The following is a 27,037-nucleotide window of genomic DNA, read 5'->3' on the forward strand; positions in this document are numbered from 1 at the left end:
AACCTGGCAGTACAGTAAAAACTCTATAAAGTGCCGGCCTAGGGCCCCAGGTAGGAGCTGTTTAATTATTTGATAATTTGTAAATCTTACAATGCTACTACCAACTTTGTGCTCTCAGTTGGGGATCTGTATAGAAATGCCTATTTTATAGTCTGATTTTTATTAGTAAGTGCTTTGATGATTGGAACTCGCATTCAAAGTATAGTACATTTAATTTACATTTCAGAGGAAGGAGAGATTTGAAGAGAAGAACTGGTGGTGTAGGTTGAAACAGACTTTGGGAATGCCGCCCTCTATTGGACAGCAATATATTATCAAGATAGGCAAATATTGATTGGCTATAATACGACAAACCTATAAATTAAATGATTGTTTAATTATTAACCAAATGGTTTTTACTGATCTTCCTCTCATTCCACCTAGTCATGTTATCTCAGAGGCAAAATAAAGGAGAAAATAAATAAATTCTAAAGCCAAACAGAGCTTTGAAGTATCAGAAATAATTCCTGTTGAGATCTCTCAGGATTAATTTGGAATTTGGAATCAGTATTATAAAGTAACTTTTAATAGCTTTAGCTTGGTAAGTAAAATATGCTTTATAGCAGAGGTCTCCAAACTTGGTAACTTTAAGATTTAAAGTTGCCAAGTTTGGGGACCCCTGCTTTATAGCCACATAGCTATATTTGGGTAATTGAATAATTAGGACCAACAAAAGACAATGCCTGTTGAATTAACAACTGAGTCTTGTTTTAGGGAAAATATTGTTATGCCCATGAATAATAATCTTGTTTGGAGTTTAAAGGCAAACTTCCTAGCTTACAACCCTTTCCATGCCTTGCCACTTATCTTTTTCCCTAGTGTTTACTAATTTAAGTAACTCTGTCTAATAACAGAGCTGTCTTCATGAATCAGCTAGAAAGAAATGTATAACTAGTTCTGCATTCCTAATTCACATGTTCAGTGAGTTAGAAACACATGTCAAAAACACATATTATTTAGTAGCACATACATCTTAGCCTCTGCAGTCCTACCAAGCTGAAATAGTTAATCGTCCCAGCATAATTTAACCATCCCTCCATATTTTATTTTATGCTACTTGTAACACTTTATTTTAATCAATTATTCTTTATAGTTAAGAAAAATACTCATATTTAATTCTACTGTCTCTTAATTTTACTGCCCATAATTGCTGGGTTTAAATTTAGACCAAAAATTGGCTTGCTAGCTTTAAATCTTCCAAGCTTTTTTCCAATTCACTTGTTGAGCATATGTAGAGGGAGGTAGAGTAAACATTCAATTTAACAGATTAAGGAAGGAAGAAAAATCATTGCATCCAAATATTTGTTAAAAGCCACAAAATTGCAAATGGGATTTTATGCATGCATAGTACTGTTTTGTGCACTGATAATGATGAATAGATTCTGCTACCGCATGTGCCATCTGCTAAACTAAAGTTTGATAAATTGAGAATTTATTCTGTATTTATTCAGTCCAAACAAATGTATTTGGCCCTGAGAATTAAAGCATAAACCAGTCAGCCACTTTTCAACTGAACTGTTGTGTGACTATAGTTAATAATAGTTATTGGTTTAGGAAGTCATGCAAACACCAAAAATGGTGTAATAAATTCTGGTTAAGATAACTATGTACACACAGCTTCTAAATATTATTTGAGATCATAGCTAGCTTAGTATTATCCTGCCTGTTAAGAAGTAATTTTTTTGATAACTCTATAATCACCAAAATCTTATGAAAGATTCTGAAGCCGTATCTCAATAATTAGTCCTCTGTGAGGATCTCTGTAAAAAGGCATTCTTAGTCCTCAGTAACTACTGTGACATAAAAAAACACTGAGATTGGACAAAAAAAACTCTAGATGTAACAATATTATGTGCAATATCCCAAGAGACTTTCTAAAAATTTCTGGCTAAACCTGTATCTCAAGTAATGAAATAGATTTAGGAATGTGAAGAACTTTTTTTATGGAAATATTTTTTTTTAATTTATACAGAAGGAAAAGATTTGACTCACCAAGACTCAGAAAGACTTACTTTTATTTAATCAAATGTAGAGATAAGCTTTTCACTGCAATACTTGCAAAAGATAATATATTTTATAACTGAAATGTTACATCCTGATCAGTAATTTTGTTTCAAAAAGATGTATGAGGTAAAATGTCAGATCTATTTTAAAGATACATTTTTAAAATGTGGCTATAATCTTCCTTAATATGGAAAAAAGATGATAATGTAGAATGGTTTTATTGTTTGCACCATTAACAAATGGGTTGCGTCTCTAACTTTTTCACAAGGATACAGAATATTTATAAAACAAAAAGCCGAGATAACAATAAATGGCTTTTTATCACAATGTTATAAAAAGATCCTTTTTTCCTGATTTGTCTTGTTTATTGCTAAGAAAAAAAAGCCATTCTTCAATATCAATTTTTTATGCCTATATAATGTTAAGGGTAATTATGTAACATTAATGAAACTGAATAGTATTGAATAGTATTTTAGACACAACGTTTGTTACCAAGTCTACTAAAATAGATGAATGGTATATAAGCTATTTGAATTATGCATTTAATACTTGCTGGTTTTTAATGCAAGGGGTTCCCAATCTAAATCTAAAATATTTGATTTATTTATGTTCTCATACTTTATTGGCAGAATATAGCTCCATGTTTGCTATAGCCCGAATATCACAGCTGTAATAGATAGATGTTTTGCTATACATATTATGTAGAGCAGGGGTGTCAAACTCATGTCGTCATAGTGTCACGTGACATTGGGACTTTTTTTCTCCTTTGCTAAACTGGGCGTGGGCATGGTCAGCATGTGATGCATCCAGCCCATGGGCCAGGAGTTTGACAGCTCTGATGCAGAGCCTCCTGTAGGCAAGGAGAAATTGGATAGTGGTGTATTCCTCTTTTCTTTAGGTGCGTGGTGTCAACTAAAAATATACTCCTTTGGTCTTTTTAGCTGCCAGCAGAAAGGGAATGGGGGTAAACAGTGCATTCCTCAAGTGCCTCAGATAATCGCCTGGGCAGCCCAAAGTTGTTGGTGCACAAAAATATTATTGGAGAGGATGATTGATGACTCTTGGCTATGGATGTGTCCCATTGGAGAATATACATCCAGGGGGTTGGGGGAAGACCAGACTCAAGGGGGAAATGAATTCTGTATTTGAGTGTCAGCTGCATGCAGCTAACCCCAAAATGGCCACTTCTAATAAACCTTTTTTTTTTTAACTCTGAGAGATGTGGCTAGAGTCTTATGATTTAAATGGGCGTGGATTTGGAGCCCTGACACGTGGTACATAGAACTCTATGTGATTTTACATTTACATATAAATAGTTCAGTATATAGTGCAGAATTCAACCAGGTCTTATTTTACTAAGGGCCATATTTTGTTTTGTCTTGTACTTCAATGCAGTGGTCCCCAACCTTTTTTATGCCGCGGCCCGGTACCGGCATCAGCTGGGCGCCGCGGCCCGGTACCGGCATCAGCTGGGCGCCGCCATCATGTTTTGATGAAAAAGTGCTTCCGGTGAGCTTTCTACCCGGAAAAGCTCACCGGAAGCGCTAGGCGCCGCCATCTTGTTTTGATGAAAAAGTGCTTCCGGTGAGCTTTCTACCTGGAAAAGCTCACCGGAAGCACTTTTTCATCAAAACAAGATGGCGGCGCCCAGCAAACCAGCGGCCCGGTAGGATTTGTTCCACGGACCGGTACCGGTCCACGGACCGGTGGTTGGGGACCCCTGCTTCAATGGTCTCCAATCTTTCCGGCTTTGTGGACTGACAGCAGGATGGGAGACGGGGGTGGTTCTGTGGGCACACTCCAGTGGTGAGATTCAATTCTTTTTACTACGGGTCCTGTGGGTGTGGCTTGGTGGGCATGGCAGGGGAAGGATATTGTAAAATCTCCAGTCAGAGGTAGCATTTGCTGGTTCTCCGAACTACTCAAAAATTCCATTACCGGTTCTCTAGAACTGGTCAGAACCTGCTGAATACCACCTCTGGTGCACTCACACGTATACTCCATTCACGCAAGTGGCAGGCACTCACGTGCCACTTACGCAGCCCGGTTCCTGGGGACGCCTGGTGTAATTGATGAAACATTGGTATAGAGTGGGATAATTTTTCTCATCTTCAATTCAATCAACCTTGAGAAATAGATCCTTCTTAATTTGGGATGATCTCAAAGTTAAGACCCTTGAGACCTGATTCCTTGGTAAGGCTCTTCGGCCTTGAACCTTGATTGTTTCAGTCTTGGTAAAATGGCAAATCGTTCCAAGATAAAATATTTATCCTCCTCGTTCTTCGTAAAATCCAGTCACAAAGCCATTCAAAAGTTGGTATTTTAATTATGCTTCAGAACCTATATAAAATAGTCAACACCCTCTCCCTTGCTTCATGGAATGGAGCTACAATGAAGACCTAATCGGGAGGTTGCTACACATTTGCTGACCTTTCAAGATTGACCAGCCATTATGTTTCCCATGTTCCTGATTGGAAGATAAATATTTGCAATAGTTGTCTTGTGTTTAATAGCTTGCCAGACCCAAGCGCTATGCAACGGGGTCAGCACCCATTGCTGCCCCAATTCCTGACCACCTAGCAATTCAAAAGCATGCAAGTACACGTAGATTAATAGGTACCACTTCAGTGGAAAGGTAACAATGTTTTGTACGCCTTTGATGTATGGCCATAGAAAATGTCTTTCATCAAAATGAGCACCGCCCCTTAGAGTTGGGCATGACTGGACAGGGAAACTTTACCATTATTGCTGTTTTGGCTTATATTCTTCAGTATTCTTGTATATTCCCACTTTACTGTCTTATGTGATTATATTATTTTCATATACAGGTAATCCTTGCTTAACAATGGTATTGCAGTTAGCAATTCTGTAGCCAAGCAATACGGTCATAAAGTGGGATGTCACCTGATTATATTGACTTATAGAGGCGGTTGTTGCAGTCTCTACTGCTGTCATTAGGTGAATCCTGCACAGTTGCAGTGTCCCAAGCTCACATGATCACCATTTTCAATTTCCTGCCCACTTCCCCACTGATTGTGCTTGTTGGATGTCAGCAGTAAAGGCCACAAATGAAGACCATGTCACTATGGGACACTGCAACTGTTGTAATTGTAACCCTGTTACCAACCAACTAAATCACAATCCCATGACCATGGCGACACAATGGCCACAAGCACAAGGAATCCTCATAAGTCCCTCTCATTCAGCACCATAATAGCAATAGCACTTAGATTTATATACCGCTTCACAGTGCTTTTACAGCCCTCTCTAAGCAGTTTACAGAGTCAGAATATTGCCCCCAACAATCTGGGTCCTCATTTTACTCACCTTGGACAGCTGGAAGGCTGAATCAATCTTGAGCCCTGTGAGATTTGAACTGCCAAACTGCAGGTTGCTGACAGTCAGAAGTAGCCTGCAGTACTGCACACTAACCACCATAATTTCAAACATTTGCCCAATAATAGGTCGTTCAACAAGAACTATCTGTATTACCTTGGAGTTAAGTCTTAATGTTGTTATTATGTGGGTATTGCTTCCAAATCCAAAAGAATTATAGAACCTATGATGTAACCCTCCAAATTTAGGTAAGTATACAGACATTTAAAGTAACTATCTAGTACAGAGGACCGCTGGTGGTCTGTGAGAAACTTTTGGTGGTCTGCAGTGCACCCGGGTGGAGGAACAGCTCCAGGATGACCAATGGGCGAGTCCTAGAGTTCTGGATTATGGGACCAGCCAGGCAGCTCATGGTTGGGCTGGAAATCTCCGCCTTAGAGGGAGGAACGTGCAGCTTGCAACTTTGCAGGAGGTGTAAGGTGCAAGGAACAGTGCAGCCCTCACCACCCGGAACAAGGTAATGGTGCTGTTGTGGCAAGAGGGGGCGCGGGAGGCAGCGCAGGCGGGCCGAAGCAACGCATATCAACAACCTGTAGCTTTTTCTTCCCCCTGCTGTGGCTTCCTGTTGGCTGAATCCACTACTGGCTGGCCCCACCTCTTGCCATCCTCTCCCACTCAACTCCTGGCCTGAAAAGGGAGAGTTGCTCCATGTTGCAGGCCTGGAGCAAAGCTTCATTTCTTGCTGGGTCTCATTGCTGGGTCTCACAGGTGTTTTTCCGGCCCTTGTTGGTGTTGTGCGACTGGGAGGCGCGCAACTTCATTTCCGCACCAAAACACTGGCTGGCCCAGCTGAGAGAGAGATGAGAGAGAAAGAGAGGTGTGAGAGAGAGATGGGAGAGACAGAGAGAAAGAGAGATACAGAGAGAGAGATGAGAGAAAGATACTGAGATGAGAAAGAGATATTGAGAGATGAGAGAGAGATGAGAAAGAGAGGAGAGAGGAGGGAGATGAGATGGGAGAAAGAGATGAGAGAGAAAAAGAGAGAGAGAGGTGAGAGAAAGAGATGAGAGATATTGAGAGAGATGAGAGAGAAAGAAGAGAAAGAGAGATATGAGGAGAGAAAGAGATATTGAGAGAAAGAGAAAGATGAGAAATCCCGGTGTTTTGTTTTCTGTGGGAAACATCCAAATGGCTCTGAGTGTTTAAGGTTGCAGAAACAGGCGGCCAAGCTAAGTGCCTGAAGGACCCCATCCCGTCACCAGGTGCTTCATCGAGCGGCGCACTGGATTCATATTAGTGGTCCACGGGATTTAAAATTATGAATTATAGGTCTGAAAGGTTGGGGACCCCTGATCTAGTACATAATTACTACCAGCATAGAAAATGTTTTCATACAAAATTTATTTCACACGTTTATTGACATATCCACATGTAATTTTCAGGCATGATGCAACATTAGATGTTAGTAACAATTAATGTGGAAAATAAATATATACCAGTGATGTGACTCAAGATGATATTTTTACTTATTGATTACATATTTATTTTTTTCAGACAAATCACCAGAATAACCAGTTTTAATGAAAAAGTATAGTAGTGTTTCAGTTACTTTTTAGATTGAATAAGCCTATTTACAGAGATGGAGTTTTAAATAAAACGTATCCATCATACTAAGGTTGTGGGATTATTTTTATGGGCCACATATAAATAAAGTGGATGAAGGAGACAAAACAGCAGCATTTAGTGAATTAATGTCAGGCACCACATTTGTACCTGGAGCTTCAAAAAAGAGCTTATACCTTTTAAGTTAAAAAAGCTTTATGAAAAATAATTTGTATAAAATGTATGGTCAAAAAGGTATCTGGATAACCATAAAAAGTGGAATGATAGAAATTGACATTAATACCTAGAAACCAAACCTTGGAACAAACTGTCATTTTGCACCAAACCAACATATTTTTATACTGAACTACACAGCACAAGACATATATATTTTAAGGCATGTCAAATTTTTCAACTTTCAATTTCCAAACATTAAAGGTGCACAAAAGTTATGACATGCCTTGGGGTTTGTAAAGATATTTTGGTTACTTTACTATAATTTAGATGTGCTTGGTAAGTAACTACATAAATATCATAACTTTTTAACATTTTGTTTGTTTCGTGAATACCTGTTTTTTTTACGATAAATACTTACAGGTTTGCATAGTTTATATCTTTTGTTAAATAACATCTGTTAGCACTGTGCTATGTTTTGCATTTGATTCCAAGAAAGCACTTCAAGGCACACACGACTACAAATGGAGAATTCCTCACCGGAAAAGTACTTTTATAGAGCTACAGATAGTGCGATGCTCAGTCCATGTGCTCTGAATACTCTACATGGAATTAAATTGCAACGCCCTGCATTGCACAGTTCCAAAATTTACCTTCTGATGGACCATTGGAATTTCATATACTGTAAATGCTAGCATATGTGTATAGTGCTTAATCAGTACCAACATTTTGATATGATAAGACCACAATTACATTTATTACAAGTTTCAAATGGCTACTGTTGTATGGAACTATTCTTAAATTTTAGAAATGAAGGAATTACTCAGTAGTCCTTAACCCATCCATTAAAATACCACAGTTAATTTAGTGAATTTATATTTTGGTTCAAGTGCTATAGCTTCTGTACTATTTAACCTTGTTCCAAACACAGAACAAAGAAAACCTTTGCCCCTCCTCAATCCAATAAGCACTTGCTATATTTTCAATTAAGTTAGTCATATAAAACTTCTATAAATATCTGTAAGTATGCATTAGCACACAAATTACTTAGAAGATACATCTCTAGTACATAATTTAGAAATGTGTAAAGAAAAGGTTTCTGAGAATATTCTAGTCATTGGAATTTAAAAAGTTATTGGCACATTTGGTGGAAAAAAGTTCACTTTTATTCACTGAACTTGATATGCTATTGCTCACTAATCAAAAATCTTTGGCTTAACCATTAGTTAAAGACAAAGATTTATGGTAAAAATAAATATATAAGAATGACTTACAGTATATACAAAAAGTACAACCAATATTCAAGCTTTAAAAAAGACAAAACCTATGCATACATATCAATGCAGGCTTTCATAGCCAGCGTTAATCCAGCGTTAATCCAGCGTTAATTAGCTGTGGGGCTAATACAGTAGAACAGGGTCTAATTCTTTGGTATCCTGATATTTTGCCAGCAATTGTGGCTGCCGTCTTCAGAGGTGAAAGTGACCTGCTCTCTAGTACACAATTGTTGACAAAATGAATTAGACCATAATCTATTAATCCGTACACACATCATCATTGGAAAAATCTGTATATATTTGGTGTAAGCAACATTCAGTAATGCTAATTTTTAAAACATTACTAAAGCATGACCTATTGCACATTAAAGGTTGTTTTTAAGCCTGGTGCTCACACACTAGTCTTAGAACACAGTATTAGCAGATTTAGAGACTGCAAATTTACCTGAAAAACACATGTCCATATCACTGTGTGCAATGGCGAGATTTTCTGCACACTGTATTAGTACAATAATCAGAGAAAATAGTGCCTTTAAAACAGATGCAGAATGCCAAGGTCTCCCTACTCAGAAACATAAATTATTCTTTCTAGACAAGGCGGCTTTTGTGGGAACATGATTATAAGATAACTGAGCTTTCCTTTAGAAATTCAGCCATACATCATTGCATCAATTCGTGAATATAAAGAGTTGGATCCAGATGAAATTAGTTGCAGTTAGGTCCCATTGTTTCAAACAGGATCAAAATTCAACTAAGTCTAGATCCAGAAGCATTCACTAGCAGGTATCTACTGTAACAACAACAAAAAGACCCCAAAGTTACAAATATCAGCAAATGTTTGCTTCCCATAATATGCACTTTTTCCAGCAATTTACCCCTTAAAAGCAAAAAACAAAAACAAAAAACCAAAGAGTGCATTTCCTAAAACTGAACAGAGTTACATACTACAAGCTAATCTTCCTGATGTTAGAACCAGTTTTTAATGTCATGGTTTAGCCTATTAATGTAACTTATTAACTTCTGTCCATATGTCCATATCTCACTTCTGAATAATCAGTCAACCATGAAATTAGCGGGATTAAAGTAAACATATTCTGGGCTTGGAGATAGGAAAAAAATCTTAGTATCTTGATGGGCAGACAAGTTTGAAGCCCCCATTTTCATTTTAAATATTCAGCGATGAAAAGAAAATCAAGGTCAAGTAACTCTCCACAAATGAGAAAGAATGATAGGTTACATTACTTTCTATCTCGCTTGGAATTCCATAGAATTTTCCTGACAAAATATTAGTATTCTCTTCTGATATTTAAATAGTGTAGACAAATATACCGAAATACATGTCCATTCGTTGTTAGGAAAAATTATCTTGCTATCTTGCTTTTGATGAGAGAAGTTTCAGCAATGCAGGAAAGGTGAGATCAAAGAAACAACTTTAAGGCTTGACTTAACACGTAATTCAGACTCTGGAAATAACAATTGTGCAGTTCAGTCAAATTTTGCCAAGAGCATTCTAACAAACCACACAACTCAGGGTGCTTCCCTTTTCTTTTAGACCATGGCCAGATGTCTTTGCCCAGACAACCAGTTTCATTGTGTTAATTTTTTTTTCTTCTCAAAAGCAGCCAAGTCCTCTCAAGATTAAGCTGGAAGCTAAAAAATATATCCCCAACTGGGAAAAATTCATACAGCTCCATTTCATCAAAAGAAGAGTAAATCTATCCCTTTCTGGGTTAATAATTTGGATTTTAACGGGTTTTTTTTCTTTCCAAAAGACTAGAGATTATTTAATGCATAGAAGCTGGTTTAGGGAGTCTTAAAATTTAGAGCTGTAACACCAAACAACTTTGATATGAAAATAATATTTATAAACCAAACAGGTCTTCCACTTGCATTCATCATGTTGCTCAAAGACATCTTAAAATCCATTCAACCTTTTAAAGTTCAGCTGGGATCCCTAGGAATAACTTTAATTTCCATTCCATTTTGTGATCCATTGTTTTTTTGTGTGATTCTCTTTAACTTTTCCATCTTTAATCTGCCTTTCCTCCTTCCGAATTCTTACAGCATGGTAGCGGGGGATGCTGTCATCGTACCTGGAACGCTGGAAGAACCCGCACTATAAGAAGGAAGAGAAAATGTCACAATGATCACTGTTTATAACACGTCTGGTCTTACTCAACCTGGAGGCCCCCAGATATGTTGCGCTACAAACTCCTTATCTCTATTTGAAGAAATATATTGTCACAGAGCATACATTTAAAGAGAGGGACAAATACAATATCAGATGTCTCACCCAAGATTGCAATCTAAGCTTGCTAGGAAAAAGTCTCACCCAAGATTGCAATCTAAACTTGCTAGGAAAACATCTCAAATTTATTTTACAAAAGTAAAATCTCTTGGTAATACTGGGTAATATTTCTGTGAGATCCAATGTCAAAATTAAAGGCCACCCCAAATATATCAAACCTTGCTTAGACCACAGTATAGAACCATACCTAATTGTCCTGGCTCAGTAAAAGTATAAAAAATTGATCGTTCACTTTCTGATTTATACCCAATAACACATACCTTTGGGGATCTATTCCTATGAACCTATGGATGATGGAAACTAGAGATCAAAATTAACACAGGCCTTGCATCAGAATGCACCATGGCCAAATGCCAAAATCCAGATCCCAGACAACCTGCCAGAACTTAAGTTCAAAGTTAATTTTAAGGCAGGTACACATAAAAGTATCGTTCAGGTAGCTCTCATCTCCTCTTATCCCAAAACACAGGGATGTAACACAGAGACACTGGAGAAAGATGGGGAATGTAACAGCCATCCAATTTGTGCTGCTTATAGTGTTGTTCTAGGCATGAATGAACATAAATATCAGTCCAACTCTGGATCTAGGCTTTCTTTTTCCCCTTATCATGCAAAAAAAAAAAAAATGGGCTGAGAGAAATGCAGTTCAGGAATGTTGCAGTATTTTCTTCGCACTGAGTTACACCTTCCTGACATCATGCAAATTTTCACAGGCATGGGGATTGTTATGGAGCTTGCTTTGGGAAATTATACCTAATTGCATGAAGGCTTGGATAGGGAAGAGGATATTGCCAAGGGGCTCAGTTCTGAGAGAAAAAGAGGCAGCACTGCCTTGCTACATCAGAGAGAACCTCAAGCAGGTCTCCATCTATCTAGCTGAGCGCCTTTGTTTGCTCACATATTTTCCAATATTTGTAATCAAATTCCAGTTTTCACCTTCCCTGTGATTCTTCTGCACATTATTATTATTAAAATTACAATGAATCATGTTCCTTTCTACTAACAAGGCCCACGGGTTCTTTCACCCTATGTACAAGAAATGTCAGCCAACAAGACTACTAGATCTCCAGAGGATAGGTCATATAGTAACCGCCCCTTCTCTTTGTTTTTCAAATGGCCTGGATCAATAACTAGTCAAAAGGATGCTCATTATTTGGACTATCACCAGGGATGTCATAAGATTTTTTTTGTCATGTTAATTATTTAAAATTCCCAGTGTTTCTCCTGCCCTTCAACCCATTTGGTCAACATACAACCTATATTTCTAACCCATACATGGCACTTTACTGTATAACTGTTGTAGCGAAGACTTGGTCACAGAAATAAATGTTGATCAATTTGTGGAATCTTCCTAACTGGAACATTTTGGCTTCTTTAGACATAAAGCAGCAAAAGAAAGTGGCCATTTCAGCAATCCAAGTGCACTGCACATTTATATCTATGCGTTCAAAGGTATACACAACATTAGCCAGCATGCAATAGGCAGTCTTTAGAGAAAGAAATGCAGATCAAAGTACAGATAAAATAAAAATTCTGTAATAAAGTTTCGTAAAAACTGAGAATTGACAATTGCCTTATATTGGAAAGAGCAACCACAGCAGTAAAGGCTTTCGGCATGCATTTGTGTTAATAAAGCTATTACCTGTTCTCTAAAAAAGTAAAAATCTGTCTTGCATTTCAAAACACAGTCCATATCTTACTGAAGCTTATCATTGATTCACAATTATGGACAACAATGGTTAAAGCTTTAAATATAGATGCTTAAATCTGGAGGTAGACATAGTTATAACAGTTCTCTATATAATATCTGAGAAAAGCTCTATTAAATTCAATAGAGCTTTAGCACAGAAACTTATTAACTATTGGATTGGATTGTGGTTCCTGCACAAGTCAAAATAGAAAATGTCAAATAGTTAAATGGCGATATATTTATTTCCTAATATTATTACTATATGGTCTCCTTTTCGTATGCATTTATCTAAACGTTGGAAAGACTATCCAGATAGGTTTGAATTCATTCCATTGATTTGTTTCATTAACTCCTTGTATGAAAACTAGAGTTGTGGTTTCTCAGCCTTCACATTCAGACACTTCCGTGTTGCTTTGTCTTTTAAGAGGTGAGTGTTCACACACATAGTTTTAAGGACACTCAAAGACTATTTCAGCCCTAAGTATGAACATGCTGTTATTAGATAAGACAGATGGGTGTCTGGTTGTTTGCTAGGAAATGATAATTTAGCTCAGCACTTTCATTCTGGGAAAGTGTTTTCCTCATTTCACTGCTAGGGAAGAGGTCCCCAACCCCTGGGCCATGGACCGGTCCATGGCCTGTTTAGGAACCAGGCTGCACAGCGAAGCCTACCATAAACTATGACTGGTCTAGGTTGCATGCTCCTCTCCCCCCACCCCAGTCTTCGATGAAACCGGTCCTTGGTGCCAAAAAGCTTGGTGAGTGCTGCACTAGTGAGTCCCAGTGTGCTATAGGAGATTTAGGACCATCCTCTAAGAAGGACCAACAGTTTACTCGAGTCACAGACCAGTCTTCAAAAATTTGCTTGGACATTAGCTGCTGGCAAGTTGTTTTTCTGGAAAAGCTTGTTCAAGTTTCCCGACTTCTCGAGGAACTGAGCCAACATTCTTTGGAACACAGTTTGAAAGCCACCAGTTTGGCTTAACACAGGACTTTCCTCCTCATTTCATAGAAAAATCAGAAGAGGGTTCCAGAGATCTGTTTAGTCTCCTGGACCATGGCCCAGCGTATTTAGGACTGGGATATCAACCCTAAGTAGAAAATCCCAGAGCGGAAGGGAAAATGCATAAGTCAACAGTGCGATAGTTAAAAAAAAAACAACTGACAGAAAGATTGGCATATTCGTGCACAGAGAAAAGTTATTCTAAAGAATGTAAGCAAGCATTAAAAAGAATTGATATTTTGAAACGAGGCAATCAGCAGAACAAATGCAGCAAGCTTTGAGTCGTTAGCCACGGCAACCAACCTGCAGCTAATAAATTCAAAAAGCAATTACCAATTACAGAAGTGGATCAATACTATGCATCAGAAGTAAGCCTCTCTTTATCAGATGGCTGAGCATGGATCTCAGCCTTGTGATATGTGGCATCAAAATGATCTTTCTTATTTCTCTTGAAGAAACCACACTATAAGGAAGCAAGGCACTTGGTTAATATTAGGGACTAATGTGGAAAAAGAAAAAAAAAAGGAGAAAAGATTGAAATAACTTGACTGCTCTCTACCTGAATGTTAAAAATCTGTCTTGTAAAATAGACTTGGGGTTATAATTTTCCCCTTACAGCTAACTCCTTTGTTGCATGCTCTAATGTTTCTGTTATGAACCCTGAACAGTAGCTCTCAACAGATGGGCAAGCCTTTTTAATCATTATTTTGAGAATGTGAAATAAATATATAATGCTTGTCAGAGCAACCGGGACATGTTTGCTCCCCTAGAGGCAACAGCTACTTTTCTGCAAAAAGTCAGATCTTGATCTTAAGAGACAAGCATTATGTGAAATGTAAATAAATGTAGTTTTGATTCAATATTCAAAATAGAATAGAATTTTTTATTGGCCAAGTGTGATTGGACACACAAGGAAATCGTCTTTGGTGCATATGCTCTCAGCGTACATAAGAAAAAATAAAATACATTCATCAAGAATCCTAAGATACAATATTTAGTGATAGTCATATATTACTATAAATTACTTTATTAATTTATAAATTAACTTATAATTTATAAATTATTTGACAAAAAGCTTTTTGACTGTGCCCATGCATAAAAGATGCCCAAGGAACTTAGTATCGTATTTCTTAGTATCCTATTTTAAAACCTAGACTTCACTCATTTGAACAGCATTAACACAGCAATCCTATTCATCTCTAGACAAAATAAACTTCAGCTAAATTTATTGGGACTTCAAGTTAAATTCATATTGAATTGAAGATTAAGAGTTCTCTGCACATTTCAAGTAATTAAATATGAGCAAGCCTGTTGATGAAATATAACTCACCTTCCACAATAAGAATACCAACAAAGCAAGCATTAATAACCCAGCGAGAATAGCAACCAAGATGATCCACCAAGGAACTTCTTTATATAAAGCTACCGTTTTTGTAGGAAAGACATTAACTCGTACCTACAAAAGAAGCAGAAAAAGATGTCATTGCACAGGGAAAAGTTAGCCAATGTGCTACAATATTGATTCTATACTGAAGCACTCAATGTTTTTTGTCCGCTTTGTTATTTTTATATGTGTTAATTAGATTCTTCATTCCAGGAAGTTGGGCTCTTGTCCCTGCTAAGAATTAGTCCAAACATTTGGAGGCTCCGTTTGAATTATAAAACATTTCAGTGCAAAACTATTTTCAAATTATTTATCAATCACATTGTAAACTAGAAGAATTATCTTCTTTTGCTACATTTACTTTTTTATTAAGTAAATGCACACTCTTATTAGAATCTGTGGGAGCTCAGATTTTCCACTAGCGTTCCTCCTGAAAAATGTGGAAAAGTGCTGATCTTGGCAATTGGAGTCACTCTGAAGGAGGCTTTAAGGTCACTTTTTTTTTCTAGATTGCTCACTATTGATCTAAAACATATTACTAATTCACAAGAACAATGCACAATCATTTGCCTCCCCTAAACAGTACCACAGAGTTTCTTTGGGCATCAGCTCTGAAAATGATGGGTTTCTAAATGCTATTTGAGGAAAAGGCGTAATTAACATTTAGAAATTATTGACCAAAGAGTTTTCTAAGTTTGAATATGCTGTACTATCCCACTGAAAAGGTAAGTAGGTAGGTAGGGGAAGGGAGGGAGGATTTACAGTCAATGATTCATACTTATAACAGCCATAAGTAGAGAAATATTGCAGACTCACGTCCGTAGCTTCATTTGCCAGCTTGACATTATCCGCAGCAGAAATGCCAATTCTAGCTCTGACAAAAATGTCTAGATAGCTCATTTTATAGAATTCCTATAGGGTAGTAAAAGAAGCTTTGTTTAGAACAAATACAAGAACTCAGTTCAAATCTGTGTAAGACAAGTTTATGAAACCTACCTCTAGGAAGGTGCTGTTCCACAACCTTGAGCGCAATACTACTACAGCTTTACTATCTAAGCCTTTCAAGGAACATGTTATGTTGACGCAGTTTGCCTCTTCATTGCAATCCTGCAAGTAATAGACAGAAAGCTTTAAAAAAAAACCTCTTTTACTCAAAAGCAGATATACAATCTTTTTTTTGGCAAGGTTCATGTAGTCCTATGACACAACAAGCTTTTATTTTTCCAAAACAAATGGAAAGACATTGATAGAGTAATCCTAAAATGAGAGGAAGGAGGACATATATATGAAGAAAAAAACATAAGTTTTTTATCTTATTTTCCTTGTTGAGTTTCTTATGGCCCACGTCATGTTATGGGTTCCAGTGAATGCGAAATTCACTTCAGGTATTCATGGATGACATAATTTTGTTGCTTGCTCAGGAATTTACAGAGCAGGAATACTTCCAAGTTCTTTGCATTCTGTTGTTGCACATCCCATTTTATCCAACCATGAAGACCACCAACATCAAAGAGGCAAGAATGGCAGGACTTTCCATGCTCACAAGGAGGCCTAGGAAAATCACTCAGTTTCTTGGAATGTTCTCATTAGAACCAAGGGATTGCAGCCATAGAGGTCACAAGTTTATTTTAGTGCTACTGCTCTAATTACCTGGTTGGATAAAGCCCAACTTTCATTAATTTCACTAAAGAATAAATTCAATAAATGTGTTTGCACATGTACATGAAGAAGGCTGGGGGGTTATTTTCATAAAACACTGTCCATGTCTGTCTATCTTTCTGCCTTTTGTTTTTTTTTCAAATTTACCAATGGCTTATTTATTTATTTTGTCTCTTCGAGTCAATCTTGACCCCTGGCAATTGCTTAGACAGGTCTCTGCAGTTTTCTTAGCAAGATTTTTGGAAGTGGTCTGCCCTTGATGCTTTCTTAAGAGCTGAGCAAAAGTGACTGGCGCAAGGTCACCCAGTTGACTTCACACTAAGGCAAAACTAGAACTCGCCATCACCTGGCTTCTAACCCAGCAACTTTTAACCATTACATCAAACTGGCTCACTCCAAATGGCTATAGGGAGCCTTTACACGCTTTCTTATGTTTCAAGTTGACACCGACTAGAATTTAGTTTTCAATCAATCTTTAATCTTTAACACTTTATGGACTAATCTGAGAAAAAATATGCCACCATGAAACTATGCACCTTTAAGATGCCTGCAAACTCTTTGGGGTGTTTGCAAATTTTAAATATGGGTGTTTTAAATATGCTAAGTATAGTTTAATATGTGTACTTGACAATAGACTGCATTTAGTAGACTCTGAATTCCAAAGAAACAAAGCAAGTGAGGTGTTCCTGTTATTTTAGAACATATGTCTTATTTCTGGTTCCAAAAATAAATACTGAGGGGGAAGTTGACAAGGCAATTTGTCACTGATTAAATAAGTGCTTACCAATGTCTTATACTTTCTTTCTCTAAACAAAGAAAAGCTTTGGCTACCCTCTGTCTGCTTCTCTGCAACTTCACGTTTTATCCGTGCATTTTGAGATCGCTAGAAATATGAACAGACATACAAAAATAGTTAACATAAAAGCATGCTGCAGATAATTAAAAAATAAAGAGAAACAACTGTTTAAGGCAACTTTTACTATTGAATTCTGTAGCCAAGTTCACAAGCTTTTATTAAGTTTCCATCTCAATATAGTTTTCAAAAGACTGTGAGTGCTAAGGCAGGGTAAATAACAAAAAAAAGTACCATGCCATTGTGACATAAGCTATATTCATTTCAGACATGGGACACGTTCTTTCAGATAGCTCAATCCTGGGTTATGAAGAGCTTAGCAAATTCTGCCTTAGGTCTACTAGGACCAAAGAAATAACTCTACTGGTAGCATATAAATATGTTGTTGTGTGTTTACTTGCCACAAGCAGGAAGATGGAACTTGTTGGGATGGAGGCTGCTTAATGGAATGCATACAGAATTTATAAAGCAAGGAATATGAAAATTCCACAGGTTATTGGTATGGTTTTCCTCAAGAAAAAGGAAGGAAAACTTTTCTATTCATTTCTCCATTTCTAATTCTAACAGATACTGTATGGTATCCTTTCCCGCATTCCAGAAATTTGTTTTTATTTTATTTGTATTGTATCTTTATTTTACAAATAGCTCGAGGTGGCAACATACATCCTCCTAATTTTCCCTACAAGAACAACCCTGTGAGGTGGGTTGGGCTGAGAGAGAGTGACTGGCCCAAGGTCACCCAGCTGGCTTTCTTGGCTAAGGAAGGACTAGAACTCACAGTCTCCCGCTTTCTAAACTGGTGCCTTAACTACTAAACCAAACTAGCTCATTCTTGCCATTGAGATACAAAGGCAAGACTATGTGTGTGAAATTTCAAGCTTATTTGTTACCCCCTCCCCCCAAAAAAGGAAATAATCTTTTTTCATACATTTCAATTTTGTGAAATATCAGCAGGACTTGCCAAAATAGCGTGCCAAGGAAACAAACACACATCCTCAGGTGTTTCATTCTTTATTCAAGAAGCCAAGATCAAGCTAACCCAATCACCAATCCCTTATAAACACCACAGAACAGCCATTTCAATTGAAAAATATGCAGTCACACTCATTTACCTGAACATTCAAAAGGTTTATTTCATTTTGAGGAGTACACTGTAATTCTCCTAATTCCTTTGAATGAATGGAAACCAAATAGAGCAACCACTTGCCTCCTCTCAGTTCTTTCGGCCACATAATTTCCAAGAAAGCTGTACCAAATGTTTTCAGTGGTTTACCTAAGTTCGTGATCTGTCAGAAACAAAATACATGCATTTGGTCATATTAATTAGTAGATGACACCCTTAAAAAACTACCATGCAAATATTAAATTTACCGTGAATGTGTTTCCTTTTTACTTATTATGGCAAGATAGTATAAAACTCTCATTTCAGCCTTCTTCAGTACAGTCTTTTCCAAATGTCTAGGTCAGGTTGAAGTTAAGTTGCTCAACTTCCAATACAATCACGTACAGTGTGAGTTCTGATACATAAGCCATTTATTTTGCTTGCATCTTTGATTTTGAGAAAAATCTAACAGAACCAAAATCACTTGAAGGTATGATTTTTAAAACAATTCTGTTTTATATAAGCAGCTTGAGGGCAAGTGTGTCCTGGGGACTAGGAACAACTGAAATTAGTATTTCTAGTGATTCCTATGGCTGATAAACACTGTTAGTTTGGTAGTGCTCCTTCTGTTTATGGAACAGGACTCTGACACATCAAAGATTCCTGCTGATGGAAGGAAGTTCCTATAACTCTTTGCGTCACTCCCCATTCCTTTTTCTTAAGTCCAACAATTGTCTGGAGCAGGTTTATTATAAGGTACCATCAGTGGTGGGATTCAAATAATTTAACAACCAGTTCTCTGCCCTAATAATTTCTTCCAACAACCAATTCACCAAACTTCTCAGAAAGTTAACAACCGGTTCTCGATGTGAACTGGTTGAATCCCACCACTGGGTACCATGGATCAAAATGGGAAAAAATGTATCTCCTGTTTCATTACCATTGTGAGAATCCTGTGGTGATTGTTCCTATCATGGGAATTTAAAATCTAAGTCAATACATTCCCACAATTTTTACTATGGAATGAGCTCTCATCTCATTCAGATTCTTTCTTTTCTTCTCTCTTTTTTCTCTTTAACAGAAGGTGTAAACTACCAATTAAATAGACTCAATGCAGTGTTGATGCACTCCCTAAAGATGGAAATTTTAAAGATGGAAAAATCACTCTGCTAAACAAATAATTCCCTCAACACTGTCAAACTATTTACTAAGTCTGCATTACTATTACTATTAATCCTCCCATCCTTTCTTTCATCCATCTCCTCCTACTTATGACTGTATGACTTAAGTTTGTTGCTTGTATCCTAACAATTTTTATTGACTGTTTCCTAGTATGATTTGATTGCTTATTGTACCCTATGACTATCATTAAGTGTCGTACCTTATGATTCTTGACAAATGTATCTTTTCTTTTATGTACACTGAGAGCATATGCACCAAGACAAATTCCTTGTGTATCCAATCACACTTGGCCAATAAAGAATTATATCTATCTATGTATTCTATTTGCATTATTTACAAATGTTTGGGTAAATGCAATTAATTAGAAGACCTAAGAACATATCAAAAACCACCCACCTATCAAGAGATGATTATTAATTAAAATAAACATAGCTTTTTAATGCTTGAAGGTATTATTTCTCAATCACTAAACAGTCTGGGGTATTTCCTCATCCCTACCCCTTCAAATATTTCTCAGGAATATGCAGTTAATGGTACATCTAAAAGATGTGAAATAGTTTGAATATAAAATGCAGTGGTACAAAGTCAATTTTTTTATCTGTTTTTACGCATCCAACTTTACTGGTTGATTTCAAGCAGTGATATAGCTATATGCACTGTTGAACATCTGTGCATTGCATTTTGCCAGAAAAGCAAAGGCTAACTTCTCCCTAGTGAGGATCTTTTAAAAAATGCAAGACTATGTATAAAATTTCAAGTTTATTTGATCACCAAAAAAAGGAAATAACCTTTTTTTCATGTATGCCAACTTACCCTGAATTCATATTCAATTAAACTACCGATCTCATGTTCAGATTTCATTGCACTTTCCCCAATAATATTACCTCCAAAATACACCTGGGAAGGTTTAGCAACCCTGTTGTAAAAAAAAAAAATACAAATATATGAAAATGACCTTTAAAAGGGACAGTTTCTGGCACTGATTTCTAAAGGACACTTACCCTGTAAGTGATAAAAGCAGTTCAATAACAACTTTAGCTTTCGCAGTAATTGGTTTCAAATTAGTCTGATTGCTTGTCCTGCAACAAAAATGAAAGAAAAGGATACTGTCAAGGAATAATTAATTATTTTCATGTTATAAATGCAGATGTGTTCACAACCTATTTCATAGCCAAATCAAAGTATTAGAAACAGAGTAGGGAACTTGATGAATCCAGTTTTAAAAAAAGATCTTACGTTTCCAGTTTCAAATTGATATCCAGCTCTTTCGTATCGACATTAACCTTGGTTGTACTTAAAATCACATAAAATGTAACCTAAGAAAAGGAATAAAAAGAGTGATTACACTATATTGCAGGCATAAATCTTATATGCCATAAGTGGTTTATTTGCTGGGATTGATTACAATCAGAGAGACATAACTGATGTACTGGCGACAGTGTCTTATTTGTTACTGAAATTTACTAAAGCCAATGTTTTAGCGAGAAGTTTTACAGCAAGCATTGTATAATTTCTAGCTTTTTACATTATGTATGCTCCCCCCCCCTTCTCACTTTTTGCTAAAAGATGCCCCTTTTATGACTTCTACCATAAATAGGAAATAAGGAGTGGCTGCTTTGCTTAATTTTTGATACGTTTGATTATACAGATAAATATGGTTCCACTTTAATTTTTAAACTCAGTCATTTAATGAGGGGATAGTATGCAGGTAATCCTGGACTTACAGCCATTCATTTACAGAGCAGTCAAAGTTACAATGGACTTGAAAAAAGTGAATAATGCCCAGTTCTCACATTTATGACCATTAGCGGATCCCCACAGTCATGTCATCAAATTACAAGTGCTTGGCAACCAGCATGTATTTACAATGGTTGCAGCATCACAGGGTTCTGGGGATGTCATTTGCAACTTCTAACAAGCAACATCAATAAGGGAAGTGAGATTCAGTTAACGAACACATGATCATTAAGCTATGGTTATTCACATGGCAAAAGGGTTGTAAAATGAAGCATGACTCACTTAACAACTGCTTTGCTTAGCAATGGAAATCTTGGGCTTAATTATGGTCGTAAGTCAAGGACTACCTGTACTTCACCTATCAGAAATGTAGAGCACCCTGATTTTCAGTCATCCCATTATCTGAGAAGCAATAGCACTTAGACTTACACACTGCTTCACAGTGCTTTTACAGCCCTCTCTAAGCGGTTTACAGAGTCAGCCTATGGCCCTCGGCTATCTAGGTCCTCATTTTACCGACCTCGGAAGGATGGAAGGCTGAGTCGACCTTGAGCCGTTCAGAATCGAACTGCCAAATTGCAGGCAGTCGGCAGGCAGCAGAAGTAGCCCCCAGTACTGCATTCTAACCACCGCGCCACCCCGTCTCATAAAAGAAACCACGCTTACGGTAGAATTTCTTTTGAAAGGATTTCCAAGTTCACAGTCCACTTGAGAACCATTTGGATTAGCACCACAGGAGACAAGTTTTTCCTGAATTAATTAAAAAAAAAAAAACTGCATCAAGCCAAAATTTAAGTGAAACCACAGTATCTTTGAACATCCTCATCATTTGGTGGAATGATTTACCGGAAAGCTCTTCCACTCCCTGTAAGTAGAATAAGTCAAGCTGTCTGGAAAGGTTGCTATAAGTTTTGCTTCATGAGCATCTTCGCCATCTTTCAGGGGGTGCATGGCACTGGAAGGATTATTGGTCACTGTGATTTCAAGGGCGATCTCTTTCTGGTCTTTGAGAACAAGCACCGGAACATTGTTTTCCCTGGAGAAATAGAACAGAGTCACATCACTGAGAACTGGAGAGTAAAAGTGTGAGTACCACGTTCTTACTAATTCCTTCTGTAGACTTACATGGGGAAATAGGCAAATTTGTCCTCGTTTCCCTCTTTGGTGCAAAATCTGTAATGCATCTTCAAATTGCTGTGGCATATGTTGTCTGATCCACAGCCTTCTTTCAGAAACTGCACCTAAGAAAGAATACAAGTTCAACGGTTTGATATCAAATGCCATAGGTGATATGATAAAAATCAAGAGGAAGGAGGCTGTTCTAATTTATTGTATACACACCACATGTTAACATGAGCAGCAATCAGCTGTCTCATTATATGCAACCATAAATAGGAAAAGAAATAGGAAAATAATTCAGACTCAATATCAAATCTATCACTCCTGTCACATTGTGTTGCATCTACAGAAAGCTACCTTCAGTTCTTCCTGTCCTATTTTTTTTCATTTCCACAAACAAGTATCTTTGCTACTCTACCAGGATGGGATAAGACCCACTTCCCTCTTTGTGCTTTATTTCATCAATGTTTAGATCCAGGAATAAGACAGGTGAACTGTATTGTCTCGACCAGGGGTCACCAAACTTGGCAATTTTGCTCCTGATTTGAGGGCTTCAACTCTCAGAATTCCCCTACCAGCATGGCTGGCTGAGGAATTCTGGGAGTTGAAGTCCACAAGTCTTACCAAGTTTACAAACCTCTGCTGTAGCCCATCAACAATTCTCATTACTAAGAAGTCAACGTTCCATTCATCAGGAGCAAAGGGGCTGCCTTGTATTTGAACCAGCATTTAAAGCTCAGGAACAGGTATTTCACAACTCTTAGCAGTACAACATTATTGGAAGAAAGGTACAGAGCCCTCTGTCTATGGTGGGGGTCAGCAACATGCGATTCCAGAGCTGCAGGTGGCTCTTTGGTCCCTTGCCTGCAGCTCCCTGTCAGATGATACCACCACTAGTTTGGCCCCGCCCCTTGCCCTCCCCTCACAGTCACTCCTTGCCTGCCCTGACAGCAGCAGATGGCAACTCGTTCTGTATTCCAGAGCAGGAGCAAAGCACCCCTCTACTTGCCTCTTTTTCCAGACTTTCTTGGTGCCGTGCACACCTCAGACACTGGGGGAGATGAGCAACTTTCTCCACTCTGAGACACTGGCTGGGCCAGCTGCAGCCAATGCTCCATGTCGTAATGGGCTCCAAGAGGAGGAGCGGATGCCGTTTCCCCCGTTGTGAAGCGTGCTGAATATAAGTGTGCTGCGCAAGGCGCTGCAAGAGCAGCAAGCAGGCCATGGAGGCAGCAAGAGCAGTAGCGTCAGTGTCTCGGGGCGAAGAGAAAGACATGCATCTCCCCATATTCCTCTTGCTGCCTCCATGGCCTGCCTGCTGCTCTTGCAGCGCCTTGCACAGCACACTTAAATTTAGCGTGCTTCTCAATGGGGGAGATGGCATCACCTCCTCTTCCTGGAGCCCATTACGACATGGAGCATTGGCTGCAGCTGGCCCAGCCAGTGTCTTGGGGCAGAGTGAAAGTCACACGTCTCCCCAATGTATGTAGCATCAAGAAGGACTGGAAGAAGGGGCAAGTAGAGGGATGCTTTGTTCCCGCTCTGGAATAGGGAACGAGTCTCCATCTGCCGCCTTCTCAGGTGAGGAGTGAGTAAGTGGGAGGGGAAGGTGAGGGGCGGGGCCAGCCACTGGAGGATTCAGTGACAGGAAGCCACAGCAGGGGGATTTATCTGGGAACCTGAAATGACTCTTGATTTAAACCATATAGTAAAAAGCACCCAAAGAAGAACAACATCAGAAAAAAAAAACCAACAACTCCAACCCTCACTTGTTTTTGGAAATGGTTCAAGAGAAAACACACACAAGAGAGGGAGCTATGAGAGAGAGTGGGAGAGAGAGGAGAGAGGAGAGGAGAGACACACACACACACAGAGAGAGATACCTGTTTCCCAGAGAAAATAAATTACTGGGAGCCACACAACCTGGGTAGGCGTGGCGGGAGGTCATGTGATTGGGTGGGAGGGAGTGACATCGAGTTGGCCACGTCCACCCAGGTTTTGTGGCTCCTGGTGTTTTCTTTTCTGTGGGAAACGGGTCCTTTGGGCTCTTTGAATGTTTAAGGTTGCAGACCCCTGGTCTATGGGAAGAGGAACATAATTTAATGTGCCATTTTATCATCTCCAACAAGGGAAGGAAGATCTACTTTTCATTCCCAATGCTTGTAACCTTCTTTTCTTGACAAATAACTTACAGTATATTGGCACTGACTGACATTATTGAGGTAATATTTCCTTTTTTTAATAGATTTTCTAATGATGATATAGCATAATAAGACTCTTATAGATGTCTAGCATAAAGATTCAAGTAAATAACTTACCTCTGAATGCATGGTGTCGGGCTCATCAGCATCCAGAATTGGAGTAAGATCTGGCAGTGACCTTCCTTGTCTTCTTCTGGGTTTTATTGAGCTCTCAGGGGTATGAAGTGCAATTTTAAGAGATACAGGAATTGGACGTAATTTATCTTTGATTTTTTCCTAAGAAATAAGAGAGGGGTTTCTGATTAATATATGGAATTCACTCCAACTGGGTCCAAACCTACTAACACATACAAGGACGCGGTGGCTCATGGGACGCGGTGGCTCAGTGGCTAAGACGCTGAGCTTGTCGATCAGAAAGGTCGGCAGATCGAATCCTTAGCACCTCGTAGCAGAGCGAGCTCCCGTTACTTGCCCCAGCTTCTGCCAACCTAGCAGTTCAAAAGCATGTAAAAATGCAAGTAGAAAAATAGGGACCACTTTGGCGGAAAGGTAACATTGCTCCACGCGCCTTTAGCGTTTCGTCATGACAACCACATGACCACGGAGACGTCTTCGGACAGCACTGGCACTTTGGTTTTGTAACGGAGATGAGCACTACCCCCTGGAGCCAGAAAATGACTAGCACGTATGTGTGAGGGGAACCTTTACTTTTACCTAACACATACTACCACAAAACTGGAATATAATGCTATTTGTTTATTCATTCATGCAAACAAGTAAGCAATTTATAGGCCACACAACTTCCAAGGATTCTGGGTGTCCTTCAATTAAAAAGTTTTTAAAATTAAAATACAAAAATACAAACGATGGCTTGTCCAACAACAGCATATAACTCAAATCCTTGTCAAGTCTGAGTTCCATCTTCACTTGGGAGCTTGGGAGAATCGCCCAGTTCTTTTAAAATTCCTGAACATCATCATTTAGATCAATCAGATGTTTTCAATGCCCCCAATTCAAGTGTCATTTTAAAGTAAAGACATCCTCACCCCAATTTTAAAGAGCTGGTACACAGTGTAAGATATAATGAATTGCATGTCTCCTAAAATTATATAAAGGCTCACATGCTAAACTGAAGTTAAACACAGAAACCAACATTATTTTATTTAGCTTCCTCTCCCTTTTCATCCTTAATGCAAAGAGGGACCATACCCTCCAGAACTTTTCCAGCACCCCATAATAGTGGAAGCTTCTTCCAGGAGCTTCCATTATGTGCAGGACCAAATGCTACTAAACATTATGGTGGAGTATACGACAGGTGTTAGAGTTCTATGGCAAATGCAACAAAAAATTCAAGACTGGAATATTCTGATCCTGAAATATCTCATCCATCTTTACCAGAATGACTTCATTTCAGTCAGAAAAGGCCATTTTGAGGGATAACCAACTTTGGTAGTATAAGTAGTCCTCGACTTACAACCACAATTGAGCCCAACATTTATGTTGTTAAGTGAGACATTTGTTGGGTGGTTTTGCCCCGTTTTACAATCTTTCTTGCCACATTTGTTAAGTGAATCACTGGAGTTGATAAGTTAGTAACATGGTTGTTAAGTGAAACTGGCTTCCCCATGGACTTCGCTTGTCAGAAGGTCGAAAAAAGAGATCACGTGACCCCAGGACACTGCGGCCATCATAAATATGAACCAGTTGCCCAAGTATCCAAATTTTGATGATGTTACCATGGGGATGCCGCAAATGGCCATAAGTGTGAAAAATGGTCATAACTCCCTTTTTTCAGTGCCATTGTAACTTTGAACAGTCACTAAATGAACTGCTGTAAGTTGAGGACTACTGTACTGGAACAATCTTGTAGGCATTCTGGTGAGGTTAGACCATTCTGACCTTGACCTCTACTGAAATCTTTAATGCAAGAAGTGGGCAAGCCTTCCAGATTTTTGTGACAATAATACCAATAATCCAGGTAAGTTTCCTGGGAGGGATGGGAGTTGGGGTCCAAGATAGCTGGAGAAATTCAAGCTGTTTCCCCCTGCAGCAGTTACTATGGCTTTCATTTGTGGCCTGTGATCGGCAAGCTGGCCGTCTGTGATGTCTCCTTTGGACGACTGACTCTTCCTTAGATGATGAGCTCATTCCTGACACGTCAGAAACTGGGTTAATTAATGACTCTGGAACTGAAAGAGATTTACAGGGGCTTTGGCTGGGGACAATTTGTAGGCCAATGAAGAAGAGGAGCTGCCTTCCGTGTTGGATCCGAGAGCACCCAGGGCGATAAAAGACAAGAGCAAAGGAGATCTGCCAGATTACTTGGGAGAAGGCCCCACCCGTCTTGATGGGCTGCACCAGAAAGCT

At 38.4% G+C, this 27,037-nt stretch overlaps 1 protein-coding gene across 1 annotated transcript in view; it reads right to left on the reverse strand.

The window, feature by feature from the left end:
• Nucleotides 1–6,763: 6,763 nt before the first annotated feature.
• Nucleotides 6,764–27,037, reverse strand: part of ITGA6 (integrin subunit alpha 6) — a 64,611-nt gene continuing 44,337 nt past the window's right edge. Inside the window, exons 13-26 of the mRNA XM_026677705.2 lie at nucleotides 24,788–24,946; nucleotides 22,476–22,591; nucleotides 22,197–22,386; nucleotides 22,017–22,100; nucleotides 20,850–20,929; nucleotides 20,615–20,692; nucleotides 20,427–20,529; nucleotides 18,442–18,615; nucleotides 17,261–17,359; nucleotides 15,814–15,924; nucleotides 15,634–15,729; nucleotides 14,764–14,889; nucleotides 13,767–13,896; nucleotides 6,764–10,548 (exon numbers count right to left, since the gene is read on the reverse strand). Coding sequence (XP_026533490.1) covers nucleotides 13,789–13,896; nucleotides 14,764–14,889; nucleotides 15,634–15,729; nucleotides 15,814–15,924; nucleotides 17,261–17,359; nucleotides 18,442–18,615; nucleotides 20,427–20,529; nucleotides 20,615–20,692; nucleotides 20,850–20,929; nucleotides 22,017–22,100; nucleotides 22,197–22,386; nucleotides 22,476–22,591; nucleotides 24,788–24,946 — 1,524 coding nt within the window. The 3' untranslated portion in view covers nucleotides 6,764–10,548; nucleotides 13,767–13,788. The remainder of the gene's footprint in view (nucleotides 10,549–13,766; nucleotides 13,897–14,763; nucleotides 14,890–15,633; nucleotides 15,730–15,813; nucleotides 15,925–17,260; nucleotides 17,360–18,441; nucleotides 18,616–20,426; nucleotides 20,530–20,614; nucleotides 20,693–20,849; nucleotides 20,930–22,016; nucleotides 22,101–22,196; nucleotides 22,387–22,475; nucleotides 22,592–24,787; nucleotides 24,947–27,037) is intronic.

This window comes from Notechis scutatus, chromosome 1, assembly GCF_049901735.1.
Source record: "Notechis scutatus isolate UNSWTSFEM ecotype Mainland chromosome 1, rNotScu1.2, whole genome shotgun sequence".
Classification (NCBI taxonomy): Eukaryota; Metazoa; Chordata; class Lepidosauria; order Squamata; family Elapidae; genus Notechis; species Notechis scutatus.